The sequence below is a fragment of the Chinchilla lanigera genome, unplaced genomic scaffold (genome assembly GCF_000276665.1).
Source record: "Chinchilla lanigera isolate Chin_1 unplaced genomic scaffold, ChiLan1.0 scaffold00030, whole genome shotgun sequence".
NCBI lineage: Eukaryota > Metazoa > Chordata > Mammalia > Rodentia > Chinchillidae > Chinchilla > Chinchilla lanigera.
In genome coordinates this window covers 7440965-7454954 of record NW_004955431.1, presented here as the reverse complement: position 1 = coordinate 7454954, position 13990 = coordinate 7440965, and the positions used below count along the sequence as shown (strand labels likewise).

General features: G+C 37.4%; 1 protein-coding gene across 1 annotated transcript in view; it reads left to right on the top strand.

Annotated features, from left to right (window-relative positions):
• The window catches only part of Frem2 (FRAS1 related extracellular matrix protein 2), a 176483-nt gene that overhangs the window by 86465 nt on the left and 76028 nt on the right, over nt 1-13990 (top strand). The window contains exons 5-6 of the mRNA XM_005387646.2: nt 6076-6201; nt 7196-7447. Coding sequence (XP_005387703.1) covers nt 6076-6201; nt 7196-7447 — 378 coding nt within the window. The remainder of the gene's footprint in view (nt 1-6075; nt 6202-7195; nt 7448-13990) is intronic.

The following is a 13990-nucleotide window of genomic DNA, read 5'->3' as shown; positions in this document are numbered from 1 at the left end:
CCCCGTTGACAGCTTGAGTTACACCCAGCCCTTAGGAACAAATTGAGTTTGTAAGTCAAGGGCCCGTTGTATTTTCCAAACAGAGTAAACTGAGTTTTATGTACACTTACTGAAGACCACACCCCCAAGTAATAGAATTATTGAGTTCAAATACCTAGCAAAGATAACTAAAATGTACATGTTGTATAATTATTTTTTTACACATCATAAATGTCTGCACACTTCTGACTGAAATGAAATTGTTCTGTATTTCTATGATTCAAAAATACAGACATGAAGTAATAGCTTAAAGATTTGACCGTTGTGATCAGTTTTGGTGAGAACATATTAGCTTAACCCTATATAATATTTAGTAAACAATAAAAGGAATTCTATAGGAATGTAGAACTTCACATATTTTAAGAAGTTCTAATATTAGTGTACACAAAGACAAGACAGAATTGTGAGCTGGGCTCACCTGTAATCCCAGCACTTGGGAGTTCGAGACCTGCCCAGGCTACAAAGTGAGCTCAAGTTCAGCCTGAACTGCACAGGGAGATCCTGTCTCAAAAAAAAAGACAAAAACAACTGTGACTTCATTAAGAGAACAAAACCATTTATTGAAATGGAATTCAGATGACATTAACTAACCAGTTTATAAAATTAATTAATCTATAAATTAATTTATTAGCCAGTCTATGAATTAATCTAAATATTAATTCTTACCTTTGCAATTGTGCACCACTGACTGTGTTGATAGAGACCAGCTGATATTTTGAGATGACTGCCAAAATTCAAAGTATGGAATCAATAAGATGCTGGCCAACTGCAGCTAATGACAGAGAAATGATTTTAAAAAAGCACACAGGAGCGTCAGCCTCAGTGTCAAGCCTTTTGGAACCCTACTGGAGTAAGACATTGGTCATTTCTTAAGAGAAACAAAAATTACAACCACTTATTAAAATTACAGTACATGGTTTCTGATACCAAAGATGTCATGACTGAAATTACTTTGGTTACGCGACTGAAACTATTTTAGTTAGGAAAAACTCTCTGGAAGTTTCTATATTAACAAAATAAAAACATTTAGTAATATGAAACATGATATCCAAACATTCACTCAGACCAACAATTGTCATAGTGTAGAGGGATAATTTTTGGACCACATGGTGTCCCGATGTGAACTTCTAGTGCACTCTCATGTGTGATAGGCACATTTTCATTATTTCCAATTGGTTCTTCTTCAAGTTTCTCCTGAAATTAGTCTGGACTACTAGGTCCATTTTATTTTTTTGAAGAACAACTTATTCTTTATTTATTAAAAGTGAAAAAACAGCATGTAGTAAAATACAACGTTGCAAAGGGGAAAGTTGACTGTCTTACATCTTCCCTAATCTAGCACACAGCATAAGGAGGAACCTCCATTTATAAATACACCATTATCCTATCCTCCACATTATAACTTGGGCCATTTCAGAGTAAATGATGTCCACATTCAAGCGTATTATTGACAGACCCCACTGTGTTCAAGCTCTTGACCCGCCTATGGGCGGAAGTAGCCTGGAGAGGTACCGGAACATCTCCGCTGGTTTTGAATGAACCAACTTGTGTTAAGGCAATGAACAACACTCAGTGCTTTCATCCAAGTGCTGCATTTTCTTTCTCTTCCTTGGTCTATTATGGCAGAATTTTAAAAGACATTTTGTTCCATCATGTTTTTAGCAGACTGTTTTCTTTTTTTAAAATTTGTACAGAACAACTGAGCAACAGGCAGTGTGAACATTCTCTTTCAGATATACCTACAACTATTTTATTTCTGAAGACGAAAGTCATTTACTTTGCTGCCTAAATTGCAGCACAGTCCAGATCTAAAAAGTAGAAACTGCAGATGCAAATCAAAGTGCTCGCTACAGTGCAGTCACAGTGACAAATAATAAGTGCATTCATTTTACTCAGCCGTGCAGTTCCAAATGAAGGGCAGGGGAACCAGTCTGAAAGTATCAAAGCAACACATGCTTGTGGTCAAAAATCAAACACAAAGCGTTAATAATGTGGAAAAGGGAAGGGGTGTGGGGAAGTGTAGGCACTCTGTACATTCTACTCATTTTTCTAGAAACCTAAAGCAAGGACTTTTTTTAAAAAGTCATTTGTAATCCTACCACGTGGAAATAATTACTGCTAACATACAGCAGCGTGAACCTAAGTCATTTGTCTACTAGTCACTATGTACTTAGTGAGTATATGTCTGATTATGTAGCCCCTGCTTTTTTCCTTAGTGAATACTTTTCTTCCCAGAAACTGCTACATTTTCAGTCTAATTTTTGAATGGAATTCAACATGTACACTTTTACAAGATATATGTGTTATTATATACAGAGAGAGACAGACAGACAGACAGCCAAACAGAGAAAGGCAAATATATATAGAAAGAGTGAAAGAGACAGGCAGACAGAGATAGAGAGACAGAGAGACAGAGAGACAGAGAGACAGAGAGAGGCAGAGAGAGTTTGCCAGACATAATGTACACACAATTCAGCAGTTTGCCATACTAAGAAATACCTGGAAGCCAATGGCTACCACTTTGAGCACCTTCTGTAATTATAAAGGCCAAAGTTAACTTGTATTAATCTCAATAAATTTACTATTAAAATATTTATACAAGTCTTTATTTTCCTGATACATTCAGTTTTGGGTGGATATACACTATAATATGTGTCTTATGCATGTTATATACTTTTGCAGACCTTTATAATTTTGTATGCAGATAATTTTATACACATAAAACTTTTTATGAGAATAGTGAATCTTTAAAGAAATCCTACAAATATTTGTTTTTCACTTTCTTTTGCCTGCCTCTATTGCCCCTGCCTCCTCTCTGCCTTAGCAGTACATTAAATGTCTTTTCATAAGCTCAGTTTAACCCTTCATTTTCCTATGGCTGGAGCACAGCTCCCTGTGACATCAAATGTTTTTTCCCTAGGAAGTTGAGTGATGTGATTATGATTAGTGGCTCTGAGATGGACTTCGTAGGTTCAAGTCCAGCCTCAGCACCTGCTAACACCCTTAGTCTTCACTGGGGTACTAAATCTCTGTGCCTTCTGCACTCAGCGATAAAGTAACTATGTAATATTTCTTACCTCAAAGGATATTGCAGGAATACAACCAGCCAGAGCTGGGCACAACCCTGCATCTATAATCCCAGCTACTAGGAAGCTAAGGCATGAGGATAACAAATTTGAGCCCTACTAGGCAGTTTAGCGAGACCCTGTCTCAAAAAATAAAAAGGGCTGGGGATGTAGCAAGTAGTCAAGTGCTCTGGATGCTACCCCTAGCGCCCCCAGAAACAAACAAATGAACTGAAACTACTCATACGTGCAGTGTGTTTAGAATAGGGCTTAACATATGGCAAGAACTCCATTTGTATTAGCTTATAATTTTTAAAGCTAATGCAAGAATGATGCTTTTAGAAATTTTACACTTAAAGATCTATGCTTACTTGAAGTAACCAGCATATATGCTTCTATTGTATATATAAGTGAAACTGAAAAATAATGTTAACTGAAAAGTCTACTAATGAAGTCTTTCTTTGTCTTTTTGATACCCTTTCCTAGTTTCTCCCACATTTTGTTACAACAGAGAGCCCAGCCTTGATCCTGAGCCTAATTACTCTCTGTCAGATCAACTGTAAGACTGAATTCCAGAACCTAGGGCATGGTTGGGACACTGTTTTTATTTATTCATAATTCCAACCTATTGGCACTCACAAAAAGTCCAAGCTTGCTTAACAAAATCTACTCCAGTCATGAGGCATAGGAGGAACCAAAACTCAGGTATTGAAGGATTAAATCCTAAAGGGATTTAGGTATTTAAAATCCTATACATGGAACTGTCCTGAGTGACCTATTTGTAAGCAAAATTGGCCAGCACAGATTAGTAGTGTAGAACGGATGCTATTGTTTTTTTTTTTTGTTTTGTTTTTTGTTTTTCTCCGGTACCGGGAACCGAACTCACGACCTTGCGCTTGCCAGGCAGGCGCTTTTGCCGCTGAGCTAGATCCCCAGCCCCTAGAACGGATGCTATTGTGATTGAGCCTGTCTTGATTAACTCCAGCTAATATAAGAAAATACCACCGACTGGGTAGCCTTAACAACAGATACTTATTTCTCATAATCCTGGAGGCTGGAGAATTCAAGATCAGCAGTTTTAGTTGTCACTGAGGGGCCTCTTTATGACTTACAGACAGTTGAGGTCTCTCTGTATCGCTTAGCAATCCTTGCTTTCTCATGGAAAGATTTCTGCCTTGAGATTCCTATAAACACCAATCCCATCTTGGAAGCTCCTCTGACCTCACCTAAACCTCACTCCCCAAGTCTCCTCAATCATCATATTGCAGAAGAACACTTCAGTATATGAATTTGAAAGGACACAAACATTCAGCCTATGACAAACCCTAAGAAAGACCTCAAACTTTCCACAGTATTGTATACCACCAGTAATGCCATGGAGTTCATGAACTGAAGACTGTTCAGACCTGAGTGACACCTCAGTTAATTGCCCAAATTAATGAAAAGACATTCACTGAGTACTTGATTTGAATGGCCCATGGTACTTTGTGTATTTTTTATACTACAGTTAGGGTGATGTTCATGTTGAAGATTTTATATTTGGTAAGATCTTTCTCCACACACATATTTTGTACTCAGCTTCCCACACCAACACTCCCTTGGTTGTCCCCATTATTGGGGGTCCTTCTCGGCCTTTTTTACTCACTCTTGTTTACCTTCCTACCTTCTCGTGTGTCATTTAGAATGAATTTAATTTCATGACTTTCCCAAAGTTGAGGGTGAGGATCAGGAGACCTCCAGGCATACTAAAGCACCCCAAGTCTATAAGATTCCATGCTGAACAACCTCAAGGCCTTAAGGGCCCTGAGAGGAAGCTCAGTGGCCTGTCATTGGAGTAGAGAGTGGAAGCCAGCTCTGGAAACCAGAGGCAGCTGGGGAAACATGCCAAACTCTCTTGGCTCCTGCCTGCCAAGCCCCTTCCTGTATTCTCCTTGGCTGACCCAGCTGGAAGCCACAGGGAAAGAGACGCATTTGATGCTGCTCCCCTTAGCTGCCGGGCACAGAGCATGTTGGAGCTTGCCCCCTGGAAGGTTATGTCTGCTGCTATTCCAGCATTGTTTATAATCCCTGAAAGAAGTGGGGCTTACCTTTTTAAAAATAATCATGAAAAGTTTTCTGTATGAATGTGAGACTCAAGAAAACAGACTCCCAATTAAATGGCAGTAGACCTGTTTCAGATTCACAATGTCAGACTATTGAACTAAATAGTTGTTACCGTTCTACACAATGCTGTAGCTTTTCACAATTTAGTTGTGTCTTTTTATTATTTATTAAATTTTTCAACTATGTTAAAAATCAATTATTGAGACAGTATATAAATATAATTTGTGTACACATTATTATTAGCTTGCTAGAGTGTTCCTTCCAGCTGAAGAATAAATGTGCATTCTAAAGGAACTGCTACTCTAAAAGTGTTAAACATTGCATATTTTTAAGCATGAAATACTCACGAAGAACACTGTTTGAGTGAAAAGAATTCCCAGAAAAGCAAGACATTGCAAGATTGGAGTTTTCACCTAACTCAACCATTGAACATCTTCAACAAATAACTTCAGCTTGTGAACCTGAGAGCCCACCTGTAAAGAAGAAGTGGGCCAGGATGAGTTCTGAGGTCATTTTCACCTCTCAGATTATACTGCTGCCTGAAAAGGGGTCATCTCTGCCAGGAGAACCAAGTTAGATTTAGCAGAACTGGGTTCGCAGCATGTATCATTTGGGGAAAAAAGCAACAACTGGAAATAAAAGCCATCTTGGATTTTCTGTCTAGATTTAAAAATTCACATCTCGAGGCTGCACTCTTCATATTTACTGCTTTCCCCCTCTCCTCCCTTCTTCCCCTTATACTATGATACTGAAAGCATATAAAGGGGGAAAATCCATCCCTAGGGACATTTTAATTTGCATAGAATTGGTTCATAGCAAGGAAGCTGAGGCAGAAATCATTGCACCTGTGATTGTGTTTTCTCCTTAGAGTCAACTGTCTTCATTCCCCAGTCTGAATATTCCATCGAAGAGGATGTCGGGGAACTGTTTATTCCCATCAGAAGGAGTGGAGATGTCAGCCGGGAGCTCATGGTGATCTGTTCTACACAGCAAGGTAGCTTAATTTTTAAATAAATAATAAAATTTTAAAATAATACAAGGCAGTAAAACTGAAATAGAATCCAAAAGATAAAAGATAAGCCTTTTTAACATGTTGGGTCTGTGGCACTTTGCAATAAGAGGTGTAAGTTAATATGAAGTTTTTCAGGAGTGAAAAAAAAAGCATTTATTTAGAAGTTTGCTCCAGAATTGTCCCTTTGCAGGCTCCTCTGAGTGTGCTCAGAAAGAACACGCTACTACCTACTGCAAACATCCCTGACTTCATCGGTTACCTGCTGCGGTAGTCAAGGCTTTTCAGCTTACAAGGAACAGAAGCCTTTGTAGTAGGGGGTTGTTGTTGTTTAAAAAAAAGTCAAAGTGACATATACTCAACGAAAAGAAACTAATTGAAAATAAGTTGAAAACTCATTTGAACCAATTTCAAAATATTTATTTTGTTCATGGCTAAGCATGCTGTACAAGGTGATTTTTGTAATAACAGTTCAAATTAAACCATGTGATGTTCATTAATATACTAAATACTTTATTAAGAAACCAGTAAATTTTCTAAAAGTGCAAAAGACAAAAGCACAAATACTATTGATTTAAATCTCCAATTTTAATTTATATAGATAAAGATTAAAAACAAATTCCAGCCAAGGCTGCTTGGCTCAACTAATGAAAATCTCAGCAAATGTGTGAAACTCAATAAAGCAGTTACAAATATTAATGAGGCAGATGTGCAAAGTGCTTGGCTCTTGCCAGTGTATCGTAAGCATTTGAATAGTAGGTGCTATTACTTTGTGATACTGTGTTGATCTAGAAATCCATAGCCAGGAAAGCTGGGAGCAAATACTGGATACTGGGTTTTCATCTCTAATACTACAATAGTATTAACAGTGCCTGGCTTCAGGTGTAATAAAAATTCCAGGCTGTTTATGTATACAAATGACCATTGAATGCTGCGTATGAAATACTCTTGTAATATGCTCCAATTCTCTTCATTCCAGGAACAGCAACGGGAACAGTGCCAACCTCAGTGCTGTCTTACTCTGATTACATATCGAGGCCGGAGGACCACACCAGTGTGGTCCGCTTTGACAAAGACGAGCGTGAGCGAATGTGCCGGATAGTCGTGATTGATGACTCCTTGTACGAAGAGAAGGAAACGTTCCGTGTCCTTCTGAGCATGCCCATGGGTGGGAGACTAGGCTCGGAGTTCCCTGGGGCTCAGGTTACCATCCTTCCTGACAAAGATGATGGTAAGTACAAAGTTGCTGACAATTCTTTTTCTTACCAGGGAGAACATCGAAGATAATTTTCTAGACAGAAAAATGCAAACGTAAAAGAATTATACACATTTACATTATACTTAATTTTTTTATTTTAAAAATTTTTGAAAAGCTAACAAAACAACACAAAAACAACAAAAACGATACATGACCTCAAAACAAAATGATAGGAATTAGCAATGGTTGCTACATTACATACTGTTATCTTCAGCAAAGTTGCTCAGGCCACCAGAGGTAGGAATGTAACATTGATCAAACAATCAAAGACAGTAACAAGTAATAAGAAAAGCAACATTGGAAATGATGCAGAGCTTCACCATACAAGATGGTAGGAGTTCAACAGTGGTTTTTATACTGCATATTGTTGTTTTCAGATCAGTCATTCTGATTACCAGATTCAAGTGTGCAAAATTGGTCAAGAAAAAAGAAAATTTTAAGGATCTAAATCACAGAAATCAGAAACATACCTATTCCAGCTATCCTTATATATACATATAAATTTTATTTTTCTGTATTATTGTTCTCTGTGCTGTTTTGTTTATATATTTGTTTTTGTTATTTTGTTTTTTTAAATACACTTAATTTTAAAGTGTAAGACTGTATAGTATAATTAGCTGTCTCAATTCCTATTTCTTGATTTAATATTTTAAAGGGCAAAAGTCATGCCTCTGTATGTTTTCTTTTCTATATAGTTTCTTTCACAGTGTCACTTGCCATTAGGTAATTATGCAACGGCCAGCAGAAACACAGAAGTGACACCCAGGATTTGGAGGGTAACATCAGACAGGCACTGACGGGGAATCAGTTGTCCCTCAAAATGTCAGGCCCTGATCTCTGGTAGTCTAGGGCTTATATGGGACAAGCAATCAGGGAGTACAGAGGCACAATGGCTTTTCAATTGGGGATTGGTTTGTAGAATGTGCGTCATAGGGACCAGCTATGCATCACAGTGACTAGCCGTTTCTAAGAGACAGGAGCAACCAGAACTGCAACAGGAACTGTCACCTGGGCAACTGAAGTATACTGGCTTGGGGGGGCTCGTTTTCTGCTACATTTTCCCCCAATTTTAGTTTCTCTGGCAAATCTTTGCTGGGCATGTTATATGTGATCTTCTAAGACAAGGCCCAACTAGAAGCAGTAGCATTAGGGTCATCAGTGATCCTAGGATGGGCAGTAGCAAAGGTTCCCTGAGATTGTCTTACTACAGAGTTGCTCCCTATGTTGCTTTTAGGAAGAGACACAATTTAGGCCCCTCTGTTCAGTAACACTACTCTGGCAAGGAAGTGAGGGAGTTAACCTGATCTAGGAGAGTGTCCAATGTCAAACAGTCTGTTCCTTGACCCCAGAGATGAAAAGGGGTGGATGTACTATACCACACTTCCCTAGGGAAAAATACAATGACATAATATATTCTGAAAAAGGAAAAGCAGAAAAACCCTTAATCTTCCCAGTTAGAGAAACCGATTATACTTTCTTGTGAGAAAAGAGAGAACAAGAGAAAAGACTGTAAATAATCTTGTGATGAAAGCAAAGAGCAATAAAATGAGAGCTAGGACCCCTCAATGCTGACCTATTTTTTTCTCCCTTAACATTTTCCTCATGGTACATGAAAGAGGAAGGAACAGTCTTTCTGGTGGGAGGATAATCAAAAGACTTTAATCCCAAGTAACCTTAAAACTCAGGAAACTGAGCATACCAGGGATGATCAGAAGAATATGAGTGGTAAAGGCAGTCGTGTGTCTGGTGAGCTATGCCCTGTGCTTGTGCTTTCTTGTGCTCTATTCTCCTAATGATCCTGTGAAAGATACCATTATGCCCATTGGTCACTAGAAGTTTTTAAAACACTGATGATGAAATTAGAAATAACTTTATGAAGAGAAGATGGAAAAAAAAACTCTTGCATTTATCTTAATCTTACAAAATGCCCCATATGTATAAGCTACCCTAATATTTTAAATGTTTCCTTTGCAAATTTATTTAATAAAAAGTTCTAGTCTGTATATAAAGAAAATGCTAGAATTTTATTTTAAATTGAATTGACCTTAGAGAGAGAGCCAGTATCATGAATGTCAGCCAAAACAGATCTAAGAGTTCACCCTGCAGGCCTATCTACTATGTAGGTGTCTATCTCTTGATATATCTGCATTTCTATAGATACGAAGAGGTAGTTTTAATTTAAAAATAGAAAATTTAACTAACGCTTGCTTTAGTTCAGGTAGTTTTGACATAGGGGAAAGAAACTCTCAACCTGAAAGATATATGGGACGTTTGTGTTTTCTAAAATTGAAGAATGAATTTTAGCAACAATGGAGGTTAAGAGCAGAATATATTTATTGAGGGAAAGAAAGCTTCTGTCTGAGAGAGGGACAGAAGGGGGCCCAAGTGGATTGCCCAGGAATCTGTCTTTTTTTAGGGATTTTTGTAAAGCAAAACTATGCTGTGGGGCAGGTCCAAGATGGGAAACATTGGCACTCACTCGTTGGGCATGAGGTGGGGCAAAACTATAGTCAACCAGTAAGATTACTAGCATAATTGCTCAGGTAGAGGGCTGGGGATTTAGCTCAGTGGCACAGAGCCTGCCTGGCAAGCATGAGGTCGTGAGTTCGGTTCCCAGTACCAGAAAAAAAAAACAACAAAAGAAATTGCTCAGGTAAAATTCATTATATCAGGATCAAATACATACGAGTCACATAGTAAGCAGGCAAGCATACAGAACAAGGGCTTTTCCTGTAGGGGGTTAGTGAGTGACCCTCCTGATTTTCTCAAGGTGGCAGAGACCTACTTAGAATATCAATCCCTGATGTTTATCCCTAAGGAGGTATGTGGGTATATTTGTTTTATCCTTTGTCTTGAGGTCTGGCCCACAGCTGGGGGTGTCTGTCTCCCCCACAGCTGCAGGTAACTCATCTTCTACACTGGCTCCTTTCAAGGCCTGGCCCTGTGTGACTGCCTATAATATTTTTCATATTTTTATCTACTCAGTTACCTGCAACATGTTTGTTTGCAAAACTCTTTTACACATTGTTTTGGGATTCACACAGGGAAAAATAAAGGTACAGAAGGAAACCACGTCATATTTGTATCACTAAATCTTTGTAAGAATAAAGAGTGATCCCTTTATTCCTATTCACATGTGACAACACTCGCGAGATTAGCAAAGTTGAGTGAATGACTTGAATTCATAGTGCTACTAAACGGCAAAGTGGCATAAAGGTCCAAGTACATGACCTTTCCATGCTGTCACTCTGCCTTTAACACATCTCCCTAGTGGTGATGAGGTGGAGGAATCATTGGTTTTATTACCAGTGTCACTCTGAGCTGTACAGTGCCCTGCTGTAGACGGGGCACCTACCATTATGAATGGATGAACACAGCTCAGAATTTTCCACCCCACAGCACAGGCTGATGAATTTTGGTCCCTCAGATTTTGATTTTGAGGCTTCATAGGACCAAGCAAACACTGGGCCAGCAGTTTGTCAGCAGTGCTGTCAGCAATCATTACTTCTCTTCTTCCTTAATACCCCAAACCCCTACTCAACAGACCAGGAGTCCTCTGCATCCTTCTCTTTTCTTCAGATCATCTTTTCCCTTCTGCTTCAGCACCATGCATACGTTTTCTCTTTCAGATGTAGAGTGTAATGAGCTCTTGACAGTCAGTGTCTCAGCTTCATTGTGGCCAATTTAATCTTCCCTAAACTCATTCCACACCATGAACAACAGACAGGCATGTTTTACTTTCCCACATCAAGAGCCAACAGTGCACTAGGAGGAGCAAACAGTGCTCTTCTGATGGTAGAAGGTTAATAACCCTGTAAGGTAGTTTGTTTTTTAAGGAGCAATCAATCTTTTATTGTTTGACTGGAATTTTTTATTTTAAAGAAAATAGTACAAAGAACAATAGCAAAATATGAACAAAACAAAGCAAGGACATTAAAACTGATATGGGGTTTCAAACCAAATGATAGGGATTAACAGTGGTTGTTATATTACATATTGTAACCTTCAACGAAGTTGCTCAGATTACCAGATGTAAGTTCATTAAGAAGAGTATTTATTAATTATTCAACAAATATTCCAGTTATATTCATAAAAACTCAATGGCCAATCCATAGCAGGACTGGGGGAAGTACTTTCTGAGGACAAACCTGAGGCAGATTGAAAACTAAGAGCTCCTCAAAAATTAAGAAAAGTGCATCACTTCTAAGGAGGAAAGAGAGAAGGAAGGAATGGTACAGGAAAAAGAGACTAGTGACAAGCCCAGTAGAGCTCTACTGTAGATAAACAACTGCGGCAGCATCCTGATAACAACGTCAGTGATTATTCTCTTTCTTTCTAGTTCTATAAAATACCATTAGCAGAATAAACTCATTTTTCAGCTCAAGTGTTTCATTTTCAAATCTTCAGAAATTCAGCTATGAGATGACTTTAACCTACCAGAAGGAAGTATTCCTTGGACCTCAGAACGTGTGTTACAGCACGTAACACAACTTGACCCCACCACTTCATCTTCTCTACCTTGAGGTTAAATTTGCAGTTACCCAGCTTGGCATTAAGTTAGTAAGAAGATTATTTGGGGGTGGCTTATCTATTTTTCCCTATCCACTGTTGCCCCTGCATAGAATCCTTTCAGTAGAAGTATTTCAGAAACTATCCCACTGGCTAAATGATAATTGACAGCACTTTGGTGAAAAATGTACTCAGAGGCTCTTCTGAGAGTCACAAAAATCATTGTTGATTTATTCACCAAATGTTACCCCTTTACAAAATTAATAATATTGTTGTACAGTCTACATTTAGGGTTCAGTGATTCTTCATTCACTGATTACAGTTAGTTTTTCACCTGACAATTCTCAATGTCATGTTATGTTTTCTCTTATCTTACTGTGCCATATAAGGCCTTTATCTTACTGTGGCACGTAGCAAGTTGAATGGGAATCGTAGTGCAGCACCTTTGCCTTTTTTTTTTTTACTTTGAAAAAAAAAATTTTAGGGGCCAGGGATGTAGCTCAGCGGCATAAGCACTTGCTTGGCAAGCCTGAAGTCATGAGTTCGATTCCTGGTACCAAAAAAAAAAAAAAAGAAAGAAAGAAAATTTTTATAATATATCATCCTTTAGAATGATAGAAGCTGTGAGATCCTAGTAATGTTTTACCAGGTTAAAGGAAAACCCAGTTTAGTAATCACTTTTATCAAAAATGACCTTTAAATTTTATCAAAAGAATTTTCTACACCTCTTGAATTTATAGTCTTTTCCCTTTGATATGCTAATGCAATGAAGTGCACTTGTAGACTTTGTAGAATTAAACTATCTTTCCATACTTGAATGAACTTACTAGTTCATGAGGTATTTTGTGTAGATTACTAGATTATATTTAAAAATGTTTTATTTATTCTTTTTGTAACTGCACTTATAAGTGAGATGAGACTTTAAAATTTTTATTTGCTTGTTTTTACAATCAAATTTCTAAGAGCCCTATTACAACATTTTATCTTCTGTGTGTGTTTTTCCCCTTGAAAATTTAAATAAAATTTAAATGATTTGATTTTACAGGTGTGGCAAAATTATAAATTACAAATTCATCAGTGTACATTTAGCTAGATTTTGGCTTACTGTTTTACTTTTTTAAATGGTTGCCTGTATTTACATTTTTAAATTTATTTTTAATCTACTCCTTTCTTCCTAAGAAAATTGCTCATTCTCTTTCTTGATCTTTTTGTTTGTTTGTTTGTTTTCTGGTACCGGGAATCAAACTCATGACCTTGCGCTTGCCAGGCAGGTGCTGTGCCGCTGAACTAAATCCTCAGCCCCTCTTTCTTGATCCTTTAATCCTTTATCATTTCAATCCATCTTTTCAGAAATTTGTATATTTTACTAGTCTCTTTAAGAAAATTATTGTTCGTTGTGCTTTTTCTTTTGATAATTTCTATTACATTCATTTTTTATTTTATTAATGTCTACCCTTTACTCAGATCTATCCTCCAGTTGGCTAATTCTTCCTATGTCTAACTTGTTATTTAAGCCTCCACTGAGACTTTTATTTCAATAATTATATTTCCATTTGCAGATGTTCTGTTTTTTTCCCTTTATCATTCTATTTTGTCATATATAACTATATATATAGATATTTCTTTTATTTAGTAATGTAAAACATTTTTATTTAATAATCATTATTGCATAACTTTTTATTCATAAAGATCTTAAATTATTCAAATTTCTGCATTGCTTCAGCTGCCTTTTGCTCATTGTATATTATTTGCCATATAATAATTTTGGATTATGAACTCTTTTTTAATGAAACTTCATAATGGGAAACCTGTACAACCTAGAGTCAGAAATTAAAACCTTGGTGTAGTTTTGCATTTATCTGTTCCAGGACCAATTTCTTTGTTAATACCCCTGTACTTGAGTATTTTTAATGCCAAGTAGATGGTGCTAATTTGAACCTAGAATCCAAATATGAGAGAGGTTCGAGTAACCTTTCATATTCCCTATCTAGAGTTCAGGCATAAACA